At 31.6% G+C, this 20170-nt stretch overlaps 2 protein-coding genes across 5 annotated transcripts; both read left to right on the forward strand.

Moving 5' to 3' along the window:
• The first annotated feature begins 2131 nt into the window (after window positions 1-2131).
• LOC108323932 (scarecrow-like protein 28) lies at window positions 2132-5458 on the forward strand. 4 transcript variants are annotated; one of them, XM_052870944.1, is made up of 2 exons: window positions 2132-2517; window positions 2608-5458. In XM_052870944.1, the coding sequence occupies exon 2, from the start codon at window positions 3165-3167 to the stop codon at window positions 5103-5105; it is 1941 nt and encodes a 646-aa protein (XP_052726904.1). In that variant the 5' UTR covers window positions 2132-2517; window positions 2608-3164; the 3' UTR covers window positions 5106-5458. The 4 variants fall into 4 exon arrangements, with proteins under 4 accessions (XP_052726904.1, XP_017412257.1, XP_052726910.1 ...); XM_017556768.2 differs by having other exon boundaries at window positions 2132-2418; XM_052870950.1 differs by having other exon boundaries at window positions 2132-2400.
• A 2827-nt stretch (window positions 5459-8285) lies between these two features.
• On the forward strand, window positions 8286-13803 carry LOC108329247 (uncharacterized). The gene is made up of 3 exons (XM_052877110.1): window positions 8286-8595; window positions 8767-8886; window positions 11591-13803. The coding sequence occupies exon 3, from the start codon at window positions 11602-11604 to the stop codon at window positions 13801-13803; it is 2202 nt and encodes a 733-aa protein (XP_052733070.1). The 5' UTR covers window positions 8286-8595; window positions 8767-8886; window positions 11591-11601.
• Window positions 13804-20170: the final 6367 nt, after the last annotated feature.

The raw sequence follows: 20170 nt of genomic DNA on the forward strand, positions 1-20170 counted from the left end.
TCATACTTTAATATATATATATATATATATATATAATATGAAAGATGTTAAATGCATATATTGGAGTTTGTTTTGAAATAATATGAATTATAGATGTTGCTAATTGTTAGTGAGAAATGGAAATAATGTCAGATGAATTTTGATGCATTGGTTCGGGATTTTCATGATTTTTTTTTCTTTGATAATTAGAAATGTAGTTCTTGATTTAGATATTGTACAAGCACAAGTGATGTATAATGATTGTACTATCTATTCACGCTCAAATATTAGAATGCACATTCAAGCAATTTGGATGATAACTTCAAGTGAGAAATCTTAATTTGAGCAAGAGAAAGCAAAATATAGTTTATTTACAAACAAAAATATATTTAATTATAATTTTAGTTTATTTAAATATTAATTATTTTATGGGTATATAAATATTAAATACTATAGTAATAGCGACGAATATTATACCAATACTGATGTAAAAATTTTTATTTTATAATTGGATGTTTGAATGTATATTTTAGAAAATGGTATTTTAAAAAATAGTGATTATATATATATATATATATATATATATTAATAATTAAATATCTGTATGTTTATATGTTGTAGATTCAACTTTAGCGGCCATTAATCAAAATTTCAAATTTATTATAACATCTGGATTTAAGTAAATTTAATACTCTTAATTGTATTTGACTAACCATTAAATTACTTAAACGAATGCTGATTATATATGTTTTTATAATTGTCTTAAGTTAATAATAGTGAATTAATTAAATAAAAAATGATCAAGTATCAATATATATTACATTAAAGTTTAGTTTTTATTCAAATTCAAATTTTAAACAAATTCGATGTATATAAACATATAAATACTATAATAACAATAATGTTTAACATTAAATTGATATTTATATGTTTTTTTATTGTATTTTTGAATGAGATATTTTGAAATATATTTATAGAAAATAATAATAAATTATGTTAAAGGATTTTTTGAATCCATCTCTCTCTTTCTCTCTCTCATATATTTTTAAGCAAATGCTATATTAAAAGTAATTAAATTTAAATAAATAATAATTTAAAAGGATAAAATAATAAAATAATTATTTTAAATTTAAGAATATAAAATTTAAATGAACCGTTATTCGAAAGATAAAAATAGAAGTATAATTAATTTAATTTAAAGTAACCGTTACCTAAAAGTGAAATAAAAAAATGTATAAAATCTTCTATATATAGATAGATATATATAAATATACAATTTACACGAATCTGGATATTTCAGAATCTACAGAAAAAGAAAAGAAGAATGTAGTGTGACTCTTGGGCTATTAACTTATTTACATTCACTTCTGTGCAAAAGAAAATTCAAGTTAATTCATTTTTGGAGTGTAAGTTTGAGTTATGCAAAATAACTTTATTATACTGATAATGTACAAGTTAATAACTTATGAAATTATTTTTGACAATTTTTATACTATGAGTAAATTTTGGTAAAGTATAACGTCTTTTAGAGTAAAATAAGTGGTCTAAAAATCTCCCAGAAAAAAAAATTTAATAAGGGTGAAATATTAAGTGAAAAATACATTAACCAGAAAAATAAAATTAATGTTAGCATGATTAGCATAGGATAAAGGAAATTATTCTTCTCACTTTCTAAACACCAAAATAACTAGAGCAGTCAAGTCATCATCAATGGTCAAGACGAGGAGGAGCATCCAATTCTGGGACCTTCTCCACTCGTGTGCCACGTGTTTCACTACACACCATCATGAAAATAAAATATGCTCTGCAAACTGTACTTAAAATAAAAAAGAAAAAAAAAGTTGTGTTTATTTAATGGAGAAGTATGATCCTCCATCCAAAAGAAAAAATGGAAAAAATACAAATAATTTAATTAGAAAACAAATAAAAAAGTATTTCAAAAAAGGAATAATAAGTGGTGTAATTATAAGGTGTAAAAGTAACGGTCAAGTGAACGGATATCAGGGGACAATACGTGCAACGTGGCACGTGAAAAGTCTGAGTGGCATGAGTTATGCGTACACCAACTCCCTCTCAGCAACGGTCATATTTCACCGACATGGCTCAACGGTAATGTAAATCCCCAGCTGTGGACCGTTGGATCTGAATCGGAGGGCGCAGGAGCAAAGTGTTTCTGTCCCTTTCCGAAGCATGTTGTCATCATCATATTCCTTACTTTTGCTCTCATGCTGGTAGATGAAAGCACTCGTAGGACCAGAAGAGAAGAGAAAGAAGAGAAGAGGGGATAACTACAACTACCTACTATGATGGAGTGGTGAAGAAGAAGAAGTAGTAGAAGTAGAAGAAGAAAAAGTGTATAACGCAACATGGTGGTGGAGGAAGATCGTACGTAGTTTGTGATATATAAAAGCACTGGTAAAGGTTTGTGTTATCTTTTGGGTAAGTGAGAGGGGGGTGGGGGGGTTTCTAGTAGTAGTCTTCTCTTGTTCCTTCTACTTCATTCAAGCAAATGCATGTTTAAAGTGCATTCATTCAGAGGTTGGGTTTCTGCCTTTTACTTCACCCGCTGCTGCAATGAAGGACTTGTTCAACGTTTCCACTGCTAATATGCCTTTCACTATTTCTCAGGACTTCTTCTGCCGCCAATTCCAAGGTGTATGTTTCTGTTTCTCGTCCCTTCTTTCTCAACCGCAAACCACTTCACATTTCCTATAATGTCCCTTCTTTGAATGCTTCGGGAATCCGATGATTGCATTCATGTCTAGCTAGCACTTTTTGCTTACGCTCTTCAATTCTTTCATTCTTTCCTGCATATACCAATAACTTCTTATTCTTTTCAAATTACATTTACTTTCCATTTTTTCCAGATTCAATTCATATAGGAACACTTGGGATTTGTAAACATTAAATCAACCCCAAACAGTTTCTTAAATTCATCGGATTCCTTTGTTTTTGACATAAAAAGAATTCTTTAGAAAAAATTTCCACACACTCACATAGATTTTCACACTGCATTTTCTCTCTTCTTCACATACGCATGCGGATTAAGCTTTTAGAGGAAAAGAATAGTACATATATTTTGCATAGTTGATCAAAGTTATTACTAGATAAAGAGAAAGGGAAGGGAAAGAGAAGCAGCAGCATTGGGGTTAGTGAAACAACAGGCCTTCCAAAAAGCATAGACGATGTTGGCTGGGTGTTCTAGTTCGACATTGTTGTCACCGAGCCACAGATTGAGGAGCGAAGCACCAGCACCGTTTCAAGCCTGCCATTTCCCGCGACCTTCCATGAGCACGCAGAGGTTGGATTTGCCATGTTCTACCTTCACCCGCAAAGACGGCTCTTCACGCTCGCAGCCCCTCAGGCCAGTGGGGCTCTCGGTGGAAAAACCCATAGAAGCCAAGACCAGCACATGTTCTCTCAAGCACAACATTCGACTCCCACCTTTGGCCATCACAGCTGCAGCACCATTGGTTGAAGAGTCCATCAAGGACAAGAGTTTGAAAAGGCTCGCGGAGCACGATGAGTCCTTCACCAACGTACCCAAGAGGAAAAAGGGTATCACGGAGTTTGACAATTCCGGTGATAACTTTTGGTTTCAGCCTGGCGTTGAAGGTAACACTTTAGGAGGGCTTAACAACACTTCACTTGCTTTCTCCCCGGAGGAAGAGACGGTTTGTTTTGTTCCTTCTGAACTGGTGTCTCATTCTGCACCTTTTCCCTTAAACCCGTGGCTGGAATCGTGTGTAACAAAGATCACCAACTTCGGTGAGGGTAGCCACCGTCCTCGCCAGCATCACAACGACCATGCAACTGAAGGGTCGGTCTCCAACGCTTCTTCTGAGAGCCAAAGCCTGAGGCTAAACGAGAACGCGTCAGATCATGAAGTGGGAAACGGTTCGGGAAATCCTTACCATCACCACGAGGTGGAGACAGGGGAAGAAGATGATCATCACGGGTTGGAACTCGTTAGCTTGCTCACTGGCTGCGTGGATGCCATTGGATCAAGAAACGTAGCTGCTATAAACCAGTTCATCGCAAAATTAGGTGATCTTGCATCTCCAAGGGGAACCCCCATAAGCCGCATATGCGCTTATTTCACAGAAGCCTTGGCCATCAGAGTAACAAGGCTTTGGCCTCATGTTTTTCACATCACCACCACTTCCCGAGACATGGTGGAGGATGACGAAACCGGAACTGCACTGAGGCTTCTCAACCAGGTGACCCCAATTCCAAAGTATATCCATTTCACATCAAACGAGATGCTGCTGAGGGCGTTTGAAGGAAAAGACAGAGTTCACATAATAGACTTCGACATCAAGCAAGGTCTTCAATGGCCAAGCTTGTTCCAGAGCCTAGCGTCGAGACCACACCCTCCGAGTCACGTGAGAATCACGGGGATAGGAGAATCAAAGCAAGAGCTAAACGAAACCGGAGACAGACTCGCGGGCTTCGCGGAAGCGCTGAACCTCCCCTTCGAGTTCCACCCCGTCGTGGACAGACTCGAAGACGTGAGGCTGTGGATGCTCCACGTGAAGGAGCAGGAAACGGTGGCCGTGAACTGCATTTTGCAGCTGCACAAGACGCTTTACGACGGAAGCGGAGGAGCTTTGAGGGACTTCCTGGGACTGATCCGCAGCACGAATCCGAACGTGGTTGTGGTGGCCGAACAGGAAGCAGAACACAACGAGGCAAGGCTGGAAGCAAGGGTGTGCAAGTCGTTGAAGTATTACTCAGCGTTGTTTGATTGCATCGAGGAGAGTGGGGTGGCGCAAGAGAGTGCAGTGAGGGTTAAGATAGAGGAGATGTACGGCAGGGAGATAAAAAACATGGTGGCATGTGAAGGGAGGGAGAGGTTGGAGAGACACGAGAGTTTCGGGAAGTGGAGGAGGATGCTGGTGGAGCAAGGAGGGTTGAGATGTTTGGGAGTTTCTGAGAGGGAAATGAGTCAGAGCCAGTTGCTGTTGAAGATGTATTCTTGTGAGAATTACAGTGTAAAGAAGGTGGAGATTGAAGGAGCAACAGGGGTTACTCTTAGTTGGCTTGAGCAACCTTTGTACACTGTTTCAGCTTGGGTTCCTGTTGATGTTGCGGGTACATCGTCCTCTTTTTCTCACCCAACTTGATTTCATTTTCTTTCTTCATTGATTTCTTCACAGTCAAGCTATACACACGTAAAGGGAAGTATTCTTTCTAGGTAGGGAAATTGTCATCACCATCATTATTATCATTATTATTCTTTGATTCTTTGTTGCAGATAAGATTTGGTAGCCCAAAATTTAGTTGGTGCAATTTGTATCAATACATACAGAGCAATACTGCCTTCTGTTATTTGTTTTTTTAGTCGTGATCATTGTCTAGAGCATAGGGTCATTTTCAGAGATCATTGTTTCATTCTTTGTTATCTAAGTCCAAATTCTTTAGTTCCACGAGTCATTCAGATTGAAATGAAATTAAATGAATTCAGTTATTTTTGTCCCTCTGTTTCCTATTTGCTATGTTTTCTTTCTTCTGTTTCTAACTGCAAGAAGGCATGGCCATTGAAGACCTTGCTTGATGCTGAGAATGATTCAATTGATGAGTTTAAATTGGTACAGAAATTGACAAGTGATGAACTGGTTTGTTCTATAATTCATGTGTTGTGGAAACAAAATAATTTGATTTCATCCGATTATTTAGGCCTGTTTAAGGATTTTAAGGACATTTTCTAAATTTGAATGCAACCAAATGAAATGAAATGGGTTTCTAACAAGTAACATGATATTTTAACAATTATTTAAAAATTTATTGGTCCCTATATTTGATACAACTAATACATGTCTTGTTGTAAAAAAGTTGTCAAAAAAAATTATTAAAAGAACATTTTCCATTTAATAAATTAGGATAACAATACTTTGACAATGTTTTTTTAACAAAATTTTAATATTATCCATGTGTCAGTCATTCTATTATTGGTTATAATGTTTATGATTATTATTATTAATTGTGAAATAATTTTGTACTAATAAATGATTGAATGATGTTAAAATGTTGTAAAAAAAATTGTTTTCAAACTATCACTATCCTATAAATTAGTTATTTTTACTGTGAAAAAAATTATCGTCCGACTTCATTTTTTCCTTTTAACAACAACTTGGAATAATAATGCAATATTAAATGAAGTTATTTAATTAAAATATAAATTAAATTATTTAATAATATATCAATAAAAACAATAAATTAGAGGGTTGGCAATGTCTCTCGGTCCTCTTTCACAATTATTTAGGCCCTTTTCATTGGATTTTCTCTAGTGAAATAGTTGAAAAACAATGAATAAATAGAATGTCTTTATTGAAAAGTAAAGTTTACATAACATTATATTAAATGGCATTCACATTTTTTTCTTACAATTTTAAAATAGATATTTATTCTTTCTCTGAAAAATATAAAGAGAACATCTTTAATAAAGAGAAAACTGCAGTTATTTTCGTTAACGTTATTTAATGAAATTCACATTTTTTTAACAATTTTAAATAGATATTTATACCCTTAAGTTGTTAAGTAAATAATAATTACACTTTTTTAGTTTCTAAAAGCATTTATCTTCTACGTTTCGCAAAAATATAACTAAATAATAATTATACTTTTTTTAGTTTCTAAAAACTTTTATCTTCTTTGTTTTATTGTAGTTTTTTTTATAATGGTTTAATATATACATTTCATTATCGATTTTATTCTTATTAATATTTTTTTAATAATTATTTTATTTTTAAAATCTTATAACTATTTTTTAAAAGTATAATTTTATAAATTTAACAACATATTTTATTTTAATAATAACTTTTATTTTTCATTATCATAAATAAAAGTGACGCATGTATGTTTCTACTACTAAAATATATTGATATTTATCTCTCTTATCTTATTTAAAAGTAATATAATTAATAAAATTTTAAAAAAATATTGAAAAATAAAAATTGAATTTTTAAAATAATTAAACATTTTCTATCAAATATACAACTTAATTATTATATATTAACCATTTCTAAAAAATGTATTGCTCCTTATTAAAATTTATATATTAGAAAATTAATGTAAAATAATTGAATATTTTTTAAATGAATGAATAAATTTATTAAGTTATCATTATAATTAAATATAATTTCACTATAAATATAAATAAATAAATAACTGTCTCATAAAAATATAAAAAAAATATATATTTTAGAAAACTAATATAAAATAATTAAATATCTATTAAATGAATGCGTAAATTTATTAAGTTATCATTATATTTAAATGTAATTTCAATAAAAATATAAATATTTTAAAAAATATATATAAGCATAACTATACATAAAATAAGAAATATAACTTTTATTCTTTATGACATAAGTTATGCAAAATCTATGAAAGAAAAATATGAATACCATTTTAAAATAATCATGAATTAATATAATTTTCTCATAATTAAATCATACAAATGTTATTTATAAAAATATTTAATTTATATTTAAACATTTAATAAAATAGATTATATCTTAGTTAATATTTTTAAAATAAAAAAATTAAATAACTTTCTTTCCTGAGTAGTATGTATTTGTACTTTACCTGACCCATATCATCGCAGGTTTTAGTGAGTAAGTTTTCATCCTATTTTTGGGTAAAAATTTGTCATTTTTATTTCATTCTCCAACTAATATGTTTGAAATGTTTATTTCATTCTCATCTTTATTCGGAAGATGGTATACTTTTATCTATGTATGTATCCGTCTTTTATTGTTTTAAATATTATTTAGTTTTTTTTCAAAAAAAAATAAAAATAAAGAAAATGTCATATTATTAGATATTAAATGTAAAAATAATATATATTTTTTATTCTACTATTAAATATATAATTATATAAATAAAAAATAACAATGAGTAGAACTAATTTTTTTCAAATAAAAGAAAGGCAAATAACATATTTATATTGTTGGTGTGATGTTTACTCACTCGTTTGAAAAGTATAAAGAATTTTTTCTTAAAACATATTTGTTTATGTATGTACTTAATCTCATATAATCTGACAAGAGTTTTTCATACCTTATTCATAGAAATCTTTTATGTAATGAATTTGACAAAAGTTTTGAAAAAAACTCCAATTTATCATTAGTACACTACAAAAATAATATATTTTAGGAGCGGTTAGTTTCCGGCGGTTTTGAAAACCCCTAATAAGTTTCGGCGGTTTTTACTAAAACCGCAGTTATCCCCCTTTTTTTAATTTTCTTCAATTTTTTAATTTCCTTCAATTTTAATGAAGGTGCCTTTCATTTTTTCAATTTGGGGACTGATTATAATACCCTAAATAATACCCGCGCCTTTCATTTCTTCTACCTTTCCCTGATTCTCTAGTTTCTCCCAATCCCTAATTCTTCTACCTTCCCCGCGCCTTCTCTGCACCATCTTCGTGTTGGTCTCCCCTTGTTAGGACTGAGCAAAGTGTCGAGGTGTGGAGGCATTTGTGGGTTGAGCGAGGCTTCGAGGCAGCGTGGAGGCGCCTTATTGTTCGTCGAGGTGCTCTCAGAACTGAACCGTAGATTTGCTCTCGAAATTTCTTGCATCTATGGTTCACGCGGCTTAGAAAGCGGCAAGGTCACTTCATTTTCACTTCGTTCATTTTCACTCTACACGTTTGTCTTACCTTAGTCTATTGAACGCGTTCATTGATTCGATTGTGTCTAACTCTTGTATTTTGCTGCTGTTGTTAACTCTTGTATTTGATTATGCCAACTACTGTTCCGACTGCCCCACATCCACCAGCAGTGTGACCTAGAGTTCGCGCTAGAAGAGGACAGACCACTGATCCACACAGTATAGCTGAAAGAATCAGTGTGGAGCTAAAGTTGTAGTAGCCCTTGCCGAGAAAAGAAAAAATTGTGAAAGGTGAGCTTATACTTCCATGAGATTTGTTGGCCAATTCATGTATATATGCTTGGAACTGTTAATAATCTGTCAATGCAAATTTTACTCAATGTAATCGTCAAAAATTTCTTCCATGTCAAATGTTAGCTTCTCTGTCTTCTTCATGCTATTAGATTTTCTTTAAGTAGAAAATATTATATTGAAGAAATTTATTAAATTACATTCCACTTAAGATATGTAGTCATGAGATATGAAGCGCACACACACTTTGCGGAACTGCCTTTACTGCTTGTTAGATGCAGATCAGATGGGAGTGGAGTGGACATGTTGATGATGCTGTGTCCAACAGGCCCAACAAGTTGAACACGACTCGCCATCTGAGAACAACTTAACATGCGTGGTCCACTCTCTAGACACGCGGAAACACACAACCCATCTCGTCTGCTCCTTCATGAGCTGGTGTTCTATTTTCCTTCTTTATGAGTGTTCGTCTATCAACACATTGGAAGTAGCCATTGTCAGCCTTTGAACCACCAGACCATCATAGTTGGTACACACTACATTCTAACTTAGAGCAAAGGTAGTTAGGATACTGAGTGGTTAGTTAGGTGGTGTTGGTATGAACAACCATTCAAGAGTTTATTACTATTTGGATTATAATTAAAGAGGCACTCAACCTTCTAACATAATTAAAAAAGTCTAAGTGTGAGCAACAAAATAAAACTCTGGGAATTTATGAGAAAGCGGAGAGTAATATCTGAGAATATCTAATGAAGCTTTTCACTTTCTTATCTGGTGAAATAAGCGACGAGACATTATATCTAGTGTTTGTTGTACAGTAGGTGAAAACTGTTACCACAGCTAACTAACTCCAGAAAAGCTATTCCAACTAACAACCTTGAACAACAACTAAGGCTTTCAGAAATAACTCACTTCTGTAATAGAATGTTATGGCCCAAGCTACTGACCCTTTAAGCCCAATTGAGCTGACAGACCAACTGGAAGCAGCAGGGCCAACACGACAAACTGCATGCAAACGTAATAATGTTAAGCAACAGGGACAATTTTAGTTTTGTAGAGAGTAATAAGAACAAAACTACCTGCAAGCGTGAGAAGGATTTCATTGCAATTTTGTTTTGCTTAGTCGTGAAATTTGTCACACATGATTGTGCTATATGTAATAGTAGGATTAGGATAGAATAAAAAATGCAGAAATAGAATGTTCAGTTTGTTTCAATTTTGTTGCAAGGAGGCGGCTCCCCTCTAAAGAAGCAGTTTTTCTCTTCTGTTATTACTCTTTTGCTTGCAGTACCTTATACGTGTCTTAGTGTGAACATGGATGACTTTAGATTGAATTGACAAAATAAGACTCTAAAAAATTGATGCAGTTTTGTTTCTTTTGTGGAATCACATTTTTAGGTAGTAAGTTGCGACTATACATCTGCATGTGCTTTATAATATAATTTGAGAAAAGTGAGAAAAAAAATTAAACCAGCTCTGGAACAAATGAATCGTCTATAAATGATATTATACCCCATTACCAATCTAGAAGTAAGAGAATGTACCCTGTAAGAGTAGTAATAGAATAAACCCAAAACTTTTTGTTTTCTTAGCACATCCAATTCACTGTAGAGATAGACTAGGATGCATAAGTAGGGGTTTCACAGCTTGGTTGATTATATATAATTCAATTTCACCAGAACTTTTAATACACACTTACATCATCATTAATCAATTATATTAACCTATTTTCTTTTTTCTATTTTTGAATTAATTTACTCTATGAATTATTGTTTTGAAATTTTTTTATTTTTTATCTTAAAAGTATATCATCTTCTTGTTGGTTGAAGCAGAGGTTAATTTCTAAAAGATTTAGATATGTTAGAATTTGAAAGATAGAGATTCCTAGTTTCCGTACTTTTAAATCAAAAGATTGGTATATTAGGAAAATAGACATCTAAACGGCCTACTCTATTTGTTCAAATGTTTAGATTTTTAAAATTAGAAAGGAGTTGAATTGCATTTAAAGTTGTATATATAGTAATGAAGTTAAATAATTGCATACTTTTTTATTTCTATTTTATTACATTCATCATTACAATATGTGCAGTTAAGCTACACAGAAGTGATTGACAAGTGTTTTTGGTTAGTTGAAAATTGTAATTGCAACATACTTTAATGCTTCATTTTTCACGTTATATTGTCTTTTTTTATTTAGTGTATAATCTTTTGGGTGGTTACTTTAGGTTAGATTGGATAATAATTTTTATACTTAAATATATTTTAAGTTTATGCATTTACTTGAATATTATATTTTAGTTCCTTGTAAAAAGTGTTTTTTTATTAATAAAAATGTATGTTTTAGAATATGATCATACATCATGGCCAATTTTTAGGACCTGTGACTTGACTTGGGAGGACGATGGTTCCTACCAACATAGTCTGGTGAATTAATAATAAATCACTTTCTTTTTTATAATATGATTTATGTAGATAAAAAGTGAAACAAAATCAATCCTAGTAAAGTAGCTAATTGTGAAATTAGCTCCTGAAATAAATCCCTTGATCTAAGGGATTGTGAGTTGACTTTCCCCATAAAAGGAAAGTCGATTGTAAATGATTTTCCTTGGATTAGTTCTCAAAGTTTAGTAAATTCATCTCATGTAGTGTATTTCATTGAATATCGTCACTTATTCTAACCTTCCAATCCTCTTGGCATGAACAGAGGTCGTTGTAATGGATAGATCATGGATAGACATGCCTCGAAATACAAATCAATATATAAGAGGATTGAATACGTTCTTGGACTTTGCATTCACTAATAGTGGTGTTAGGGGAAAGATAGTATGTCCATGTCAGAAATGCAATTTTAAGAAATGGCAAAGTCGTGAAGAAGTATACGAGCACTTAATTATTAAACCTTTTCCAAAAGGTTATACAGTGTGGCATCTACACGGGGAGAGAAGAGTAAATGCTGAAGCTCCTCAAGTAATGGCCGAAGCTCCTCAAGTAATGGCCGAAGCTCCTCAAGTAATGGGCGAAGCTCCTCAAGTAATGGTCGAAGAAGATGGTGGAAGAGTTGAAATTAATGATAATATGTGTGAAATGATTAATGATAATATGGGTGCAGAGTCAAGCCATACTAGAAGTCATGATGGGACAAATTTTTTTGAATTAATGCAAGATGGACAACAAAGCTTATATGAAGGATGTGATAAATATTCAAAACTTTCTTTCTTGGTGAAGTTGTATCACATCAAATGTCTATGCAGAATAAGTGACAAAGCTATGTCCATGATACTGGAATTGCTAGCAGATGCATTTGAACATGCTAAAATTCCAAATTCATTCTATGAAGCCAAAAAAGTGATTAACAAGCTTGGTCTTCATTACACCAAAATTGATGCTTGCCCGAATGATTGTATGTTGTATGTTGGAGAAGACAAAGATAAAGATTCTTGTAAGAAATGCAAGACATCAAGATGGAAGCCAAAAAAGAGAAATACAATTGGTGACGATGTTGTTGTTAATAAGCGAAAGAAGATTCCTGCAAAGGTGTTAAGGTATTTTCCTTTGAAGCCTCGATTACAGAGGATGTTTTTTTCATCTAAAATAGCTGAGCATATGAGATGGCATGCATCAGAAAGTACGAATGAAGGCATGTTAAGACATCCAAGAGATTCTGAAGCATGGAAGAAATTTGACTTGATGCACCCTCAATTTGCCTTAGACCCTCGAAACATGAGACTCAGTTTAGCTACTGATGGGTTCAATCCATATGGGAACTTGAGCACCAATCACAGTATTTGGCCAGTTGTTCTCATACCATACAACCTTCCTCCTTGGATGTGTATGAAACAAAGTTCATTCATTTTGTCCATGATCATTCCTGGAAAGCGAGCACTGGGCAATGATATTGATGTTTACTTACAACCATTAATAGAAGAGTTGAAGGAGTTGTGGAAAACTGGAATTAAAACTTTTGATTCATATGGAAATGAAGTATTTGATATGCGTGCAGCCATATTGTGGACTATTAGTGACTTTCCAGGACTTGGAACCTTATCGGGATGGAACACACATACAGGATTGGCATGTCCGAGATGTAATTTTGACACTACTCCTAAGAAGCTTGTCAAAGGTGGGAAATTTTGTTTTATAAGTCATCGTCGGTGGTTAGATGGAAGACATAAGTTCAGATTGGCTCATAGCAGGTTTGATGGAACTATTGAAAATAGAAGCCAACCAATGGCAATCTCAGGACATGATATCCTACAACAACTTGGGAATGTTCACGTTGAATTTGGGAAAGAACCTATAGTTGAAGAAAGGTCAAAAAGACAACGCAGAGTTGATCATCCTAAGGTAGATACTCTACAATGGCGAAAGAAGAGTATATTTTTTGACCTTCCTTATTGGGTAGATAACTTATTGCACCACAATCTGGATGTTATGCACATTGAAAAAAATGTTTGTGACAATATATTGTTTACATTATTGAATGATAGTACAAATAATAAATGCAAAGACAATCTAAAGGCAAGAAAGGACTTACAACTTTGGGGTATTAGACCAGATCTGTGGCCTGATGAGAATGGTAGATATCTTCCTGCTATATATACATTGTCAAATGTAAATAAGGATATATTTCTAAAAACTTTGAAGAATATAACTGTACCTGATGGCTACTCAAGTAACATCAGTAGATGTGTTGATGTCAAACAACGTAAGATTAGAGGACTAAAAAGTCATGACTCACATGTGTTGATGGAGCAAATTCTTCCTTTGGCAATAAGAAAGACACTCCCTAAAGAAGTGTCCTCTATTTTGATTGATCTATGCTCTTTTTTTAAACAATTATGTAATAAAGTTTTGAAGATAGATCAACTTGTCCAATTACAAGATAGAGTTGATTCCCTCCTTCTTTTTTCACAGTGATGGTTCATTTGATTGTGCATTTAGTAGAAGATGCCAAGCGTGGAGGACCTGTCCAATATCGATGGATGTATCCTATTGAGAGGTACTTGGGAAAATTGAAGTCTTATGTGCGTAATAAGGCACAAGCTGAAGGCTCAATAGCTGAAGGATACTTGGCTGAAGAGTGCTTAACTTTTTGTTCTAGATACTTAGATGGAATTGAGACTGTGTTCAATAGATTGCGTCGTGTTGATGATGAACCGAGTATTGGCTCTTGCACTGTAAGCACTTTATTCCCACCGATCGGAAAAGCAGTTGGAGGTTTCACTTATTTCACTTTATCTGAAAAGGAAAAGTTACAGGCACATCGTCATGTCTTAACAAACAGTGCCATAGTTGATCCATTTCTTCAGTAAGTATTTTCACTTGATCAATTGTATTAATTAGTCTTTTATTAGAAAGTAACTATGTATAATTTGGACACTTCATGTAGGGAATTTAGAGACACTATACGGAGACAATTGAGAAATCGGAGGCGACAATCATCTTTGATAGACAAGAGAGTTCATAGGGAATTTGTAGATTGGTTTTCACGTCGTGTACGTATATTGGGTCATTGCTGATTGGTTTCATTCTATGTTATAATTAATAATTGACTTGGACATGTTATTTCTTTTTTCCTTTTAGATAAGGAATGACTCAACTAGCCTTCACTCAACTGATTTCAAATTCTTAGCCATGGGTCCAATTGATATAGTACAAATTTGTAATAACATTTGTCATATCTTATTTTTATATTTGATATTTGATGTCCATTATTTTTCTTCAATTTTGTGTCTTTTCTTAAAAGTTTTTTTTCTTTAGTTTTTATTATGATAAATTATTCTCTCGAATTTATTTTCCAAAAATTTTCTTCCCAAAAATTTTCTAAACATGTATTTTCACATTTCTACCTTCCTAACAAGAATAAAGATTTTTTAATGCTAAATGTAATATTTCAATTTTTAGCAAATTACTATTGATAAAATAAGATGTTATAAAATTGATAAAATAAGACGTCACTTATACATGTATTATTATTATAGTTATCTAAAATAAAATAACTCTAATAATAAGTATATCAATAAGAATTAAACTTAATTATTAGATAAAAAAGAAGACCTTATGCAATATCTCTATTCTCCACCAATGATATTTCAATACCTAGTCCTCATGCTCCCACCAATAAAATGATCATCATAGAAGAAACATACAAACAGATAGACTTGAAGATTTCACCATCGTGATCAATTAGAGCGTATCTGATCTTCAAACAGATAAACACGAGAGAATAACTCTTAGAGAAAAGTCAAAAAATTCTAAAAAAATAATTTTTAGAGAAATGATATATTTTAAAATTATAAAACTTGTCTATAATAAAACTATTTATATTAAAACTATTTATATCTCACATAACATACTAAGATAATCTATCATCAATAGCAGCAGCACACTATTATCAATAGCCAAGTTCTAAACATAAGAATTGACAAGTAAAATAAAAGGTAAGAAAAATTGATACTAAACAATGGTATAATTTTATTAAAGAAAAAAAAACATAATATATTCTCTTTAAGTTCAAAGAGAAAACAATATCATTCTCTCGTAATAAAAAAAACGAATAGCAATAAAATCTTAAAAATAAAAATGATTTTTTCTTTCTTATTTTTTCTTCTCAAATACTAAACACTAAAGAAGAAAACAAAAATAGTGTCTAAGAGAAATAGCCATGTCCTTTTTATAAGAAAAAAAAAACAAAATAAAAAATCTTGGAATCTACAGTGAAGAGTTAATATGACTATGGTTTAACAAATTATGAAAATCATGGAAAAGAATGGTACAACTAATAATTCTCTTGTATATGCTTTAAAACAAACTGCTTATAATTTCTCAATATTCGGACATACATCAAGTCTGTCAACTCTAGTATATTGCTAATAATTTGTTGCCTTTCAGGTCTTTTTGTTGTCTCCGTTTATTCCAAATAAAGAATATGTTTTTTCTTTCTTAATAAAGTGAAGAGAATCAAGAGTGGGAATTATTATGTCCATGACGCATAGCTTTTATGGGTCGTAATCTCTTCTATTAAGATTTTTTTTTTGTTATACAAGATATTTGATTGAAAACTAATGATTAAGGTATAAGTTTTACATTGAAACGTGGAATGAATTTGACTTGTTTATTCATTGTATCATGACGGACAAATGTCAATTTGTTTAAAAAGTAATTACCAGATTTATGATCAATGTACTAAGTACTAAATTGTGGGTTTTTAAATAAAAAGATTCTCCTTTGAAGTTCAGAACCACTTATTTACGTTTAAATTTATTTATTATTTCGAAAAAGACCTCAAATTGGTCTTCTATAACAATTCTTAAGGCCATTTCACATGCAGGTATATTCTATTTATAAAAAATAGTGGTTAATATTATTTCATCTATCGAATATCCATATATGAGTCGATTCTTTAAAAGCTCCCTTAAGTCTATTAATTTTTAAATGATTCTGAATTATTTTATTTAAATTTAAAATAAAATAATGAATAACGTTTAGTCACCTAGATCGAATTATACTTTCTTAACACTGCAAAATTATGTATAAAATATGATAGATATGTAAATATATTTAAATATTAAAATTAGAAGATAAAAAATAAGATTTCTTCAGTTTCTTTTTAATCCAATACTTATTGAATCGTTTGTTCTTTTGTATCAAGATATAATCATAGTAAAATCATAATATCAAATATAAAAAAGTAGTAATATAATATAAATTGCATCAAACATTTTACAAGAAAATTTGGTGGATTATTTTTAAAAGATTAATATTACGTTTGGAGAGATTAATACATATCACTAATACGGTATATTTTACAAACTAACTATTTTGATATAGATTTGTTCTAACTAGACCTGTCAATTTGGCCCCTAACTATTTTGATATAGATTTGTTCTAACTAGACCTGTCAATTTGGCCCTCCTTACATGGTTTGGTCCTAACCCACGTAGGTTGGGGCCAAAAAAATTCACAGGACCAAAAAGTTCCTCGTAGAAAAAGCCCACGGGGTCAAAATATCTTCAAAAGCCCTGTGAATCAGGGCCAACCCATGGGCATTTTTTTAGAAAAAATGTTTATTTTGAATACAAAAAAAAATATAATTAACTCCTAATTTGTTACAAAAATAGTTACTATAGAAAATAAATTGAAATTTTTATAAGAGGAGAGTTCTAAAATCAAGAAGCAAAAGCAAAATGACAATATTTATTGAGTTAGATTCTCTAAGTATATAATTAAAGGATCATTTTATAAATTTGAAATTTAAATATTTAATTTCACGTTTTTTTAAGTTATAAGTAAGAAATTAACTTTTTATCTAAAATTATCCTAATTGAAATTTAAGAGAAGATTTTCTCTAATTGAAGCTCTTAATTTAAAAAAAATAGACTTCTTTATTTTCTTAGAAAGTTATTGAAAAAGAAATTAAATATAAATGATTTTCTTTTTTATTTTATACTCAACAAATCATGTTCATAACAAAAATAATAAATAAAAAGAAAAAACTCATAAACCTTGTGCAGACTGAAGTTGTATTCGCCCATAGAATTCAATCTCGTCGTACTACTCACTCAAAATGTTTACATTTTAAATGTCATAAACATAAATATAAACATAAACATAAACAAACATTTATGTTATGTGTTCTAATTGAAAGTTAAAAATAAATTATTTAATGTGTTAGTTAAGGAATTGAAACACTATAACATTTGTCATTCTTTAGTACTTTAGGTCTATTTAAAATTTTCATTTTTTTTATAAACTTTTAAGAAATTAACTTTCTTTTTATAATATATCTTATGGTGATTTTGAGAAAAGATTATCAGAGAGAAAAAAACAAAATAAAACATAAGTTTAATTTACACATAAAATATTAATACTTTTTTTGAACAAAAAAATTTAGATAATAAATTTTTGAATTATTTTTAATTTTAAATAATTAAAAGCAGATTGAGTGATATTTTAGAAGTCGAGGAAACAAAACAGTGATTCTTTTTAAGAACTGTAAAAGCAGTGCAAATATTAAATCAAATTAATATGTTATTATCTCTCTTTGGGGTTATTTTGATATTACTAATTATATATAATTTTCTAATAATTGGTGTCTGCAACATAAGACATAATTTTATTAAAATTGACAACAAAATAAAGCATTTTTATAATATTTCAGGAAAATAAATTTGTAATACTATTTAGTTGTATAAAATTAAGTGTGTGGTTTGCAATTGTTTTTAATTATTTAAAAAAGTGGTTATTTTAAATATTAAATATTCTATTATACTATAATTAATTAGTTTTATTTAATAATTTGAAATAAGAAATCAATTACATGAATATAAAATTTAGTACTTTTAATAGTTACTATTAAGAATGTTGAAGTTTAGTTTCCAAAAAAAATTTAGTGGGCTAAACACACCTTAACCTTGACCCTAACCCCCTTGAGAGGGGGCTTTGGGGGTTGGAGCTTTTTTTTGGCCCCCATTTAAGGGGCTTCTTAAGAGGGGGCTTCTTCAAGAGTGGGTTAGGGCTAACCCCGGGATCATGGGTCAAATTGACACCTCTAGTTCTAACAACCTTTTAGATAATTTTTTACATTTCTAGTTTAGTATAAGTGAGTCTGCTTAATATTTATCAAATCTTCACTATAACATAAACAATTAAATTGATTGTTATATAACTTGAATATATCATATATTTATATTTATATCTTTTTAATTTGTATTGACATATAAATATAGCTTCAGTATTACTTTCAGTTCATAATTATTTGTAATATATATTATTTACAACTTAAATATTTATCTATTTCAAAGTCTTGTTCGATACTGTTTTATCCTTAAAAAATATATAAAAAATATTTAAATTATGATCTCAATTCATCAAAGTAATAAAGTATAATAAAAAAATAAGTATATCTATCAATTGACATAAATTTTAACTCCAAAACACATCAATTATATGATAAAACTTAGTTTTTTTTGGTTAATAATCAAAACTTTCGTGGAACCAAACAATAATGTTACTTAAACAATAAAAGTGATTCACATGAGTAAAAGTATTTTAAAATTAATTAATATAATTTTTATTTAAACAACGCTTAAACAAAAATTAAAAATATATTTTTCCTTATTTTTACTTGAGTAAAAACATCTTATTCTAACAAAAGTATATGACAAAAAAAAACTATATTGAAGTTGAATGGTGTGACCTGGAAAATGGGTTAAAAGAGTGAATATGTGTATTATACTAACGAGACCAGATTTTATTTTAATATAAATGGATTTTAAATATATCCTGGTTCATTAGCATAAACACCCAACCTCTCTCTAAAACTTAGAACTCCAAGTTCTTCTGTCTTCTCTCTAACCTTCACTCTCACTGACTCAGTGCATGTCCGCTTAGGTGGTGCTCAAGCGTTCACAGCATAGAGGGCTATATTTTGAACCGATTACTTCCTTCATTCGGACGGTAAGTAATTTTCCTCTTTTCCTCCTCTATTTTGGAACCTAGGGCATGCTATTCTACTAATTTCATGTAACTAGAAACCTCCGCCTTACACTACAAAAAAGAAGGGTATTACCGAAGGCCAGAAGCCCTCGGAAACAACCCAAAACCGTCGGTAAAAGGTAATTACCGAAGGCTTATCGACGACCAAAGAGCCCTCGGTAAATCCCTTGTCGCTAACATTTATCGAGGGCTTTTACCCTTCGGTAATTACCGAGGGCCAAAAGCCTTCGGTAATTACCGAAGGGCAAAAGCCTTCGGTAATTTGCGAAGGGCGGAGAGCGGGATTTCAGATTTGGGCAGAGAGCGGGATTTCAGATTTGGGCAGAGAGCGGGATTTCAAATTTGGGCAGAGAGAGGGATTCCAAATTTGCGCAGAGGAGAGAGGGATTCCAGATTTTGGTAATTTGGGGAGAGAGCCCTCACTCCTATTCCCACGTTGTAACCGTCCACGAGACTCACATCGTAGAAGTCCTTGTTACCGTTGCCGGAGCTTCCGATCTTGAACTCCACCAGCGTCCCCGGCAGGACTCCTCCGTCGATGCATTTAAGTCCCCCCTGCACAATCTTCAGTGGCGCATTTTTCGGCGCCGGAGTCGTCAAAGGTGCATCCAGTCCGAGCCCAGAAGCGGCCTGACCAACCGGACAGAGCTGTGAGGTGGACCGACGAACCGGGCTGCAGGGCAAAACCGCCAGAACCGAGAATGTCGGCGCCGTTGCCGGAAAGCGTCCCCTGCCAAACTGTGTAACTACAATGATTCTGGAGAGAAAATACCGTGGCAGATGCTAC

This window comes from Vigna angularis, chromosome 1 (assembly GCF_016808095.1).
Source record: "Vigna angularis cultivar LongXiaoDou No.4 chromosome 1, ASM1680809v1, whole genome shotgun sequence".
In the NCBI taxonomy this organism is placed as follows: domain Eukaryota; kingdom Viridiplantae; phylum Streptophyta; class Magnoliopsida; order Fabales; family Fabaceae; genus Vigna; species Vigna angularis.

Coding starts and splice junctions, on each gene's coding strand:
- LOC108329247 (XM_052877110.1), top strand. CDS start 11,602: ATGGATAGATCATGGATAGACATGCCTCGAAATACAAATCAATATATA.
- LOC108323932 (XM_052870944.1), top strand. CDS start 3,165: ATGTTGGCTGGGTGTTCTAGTTCGACATTGTTGTCACCGAGCCACAGA.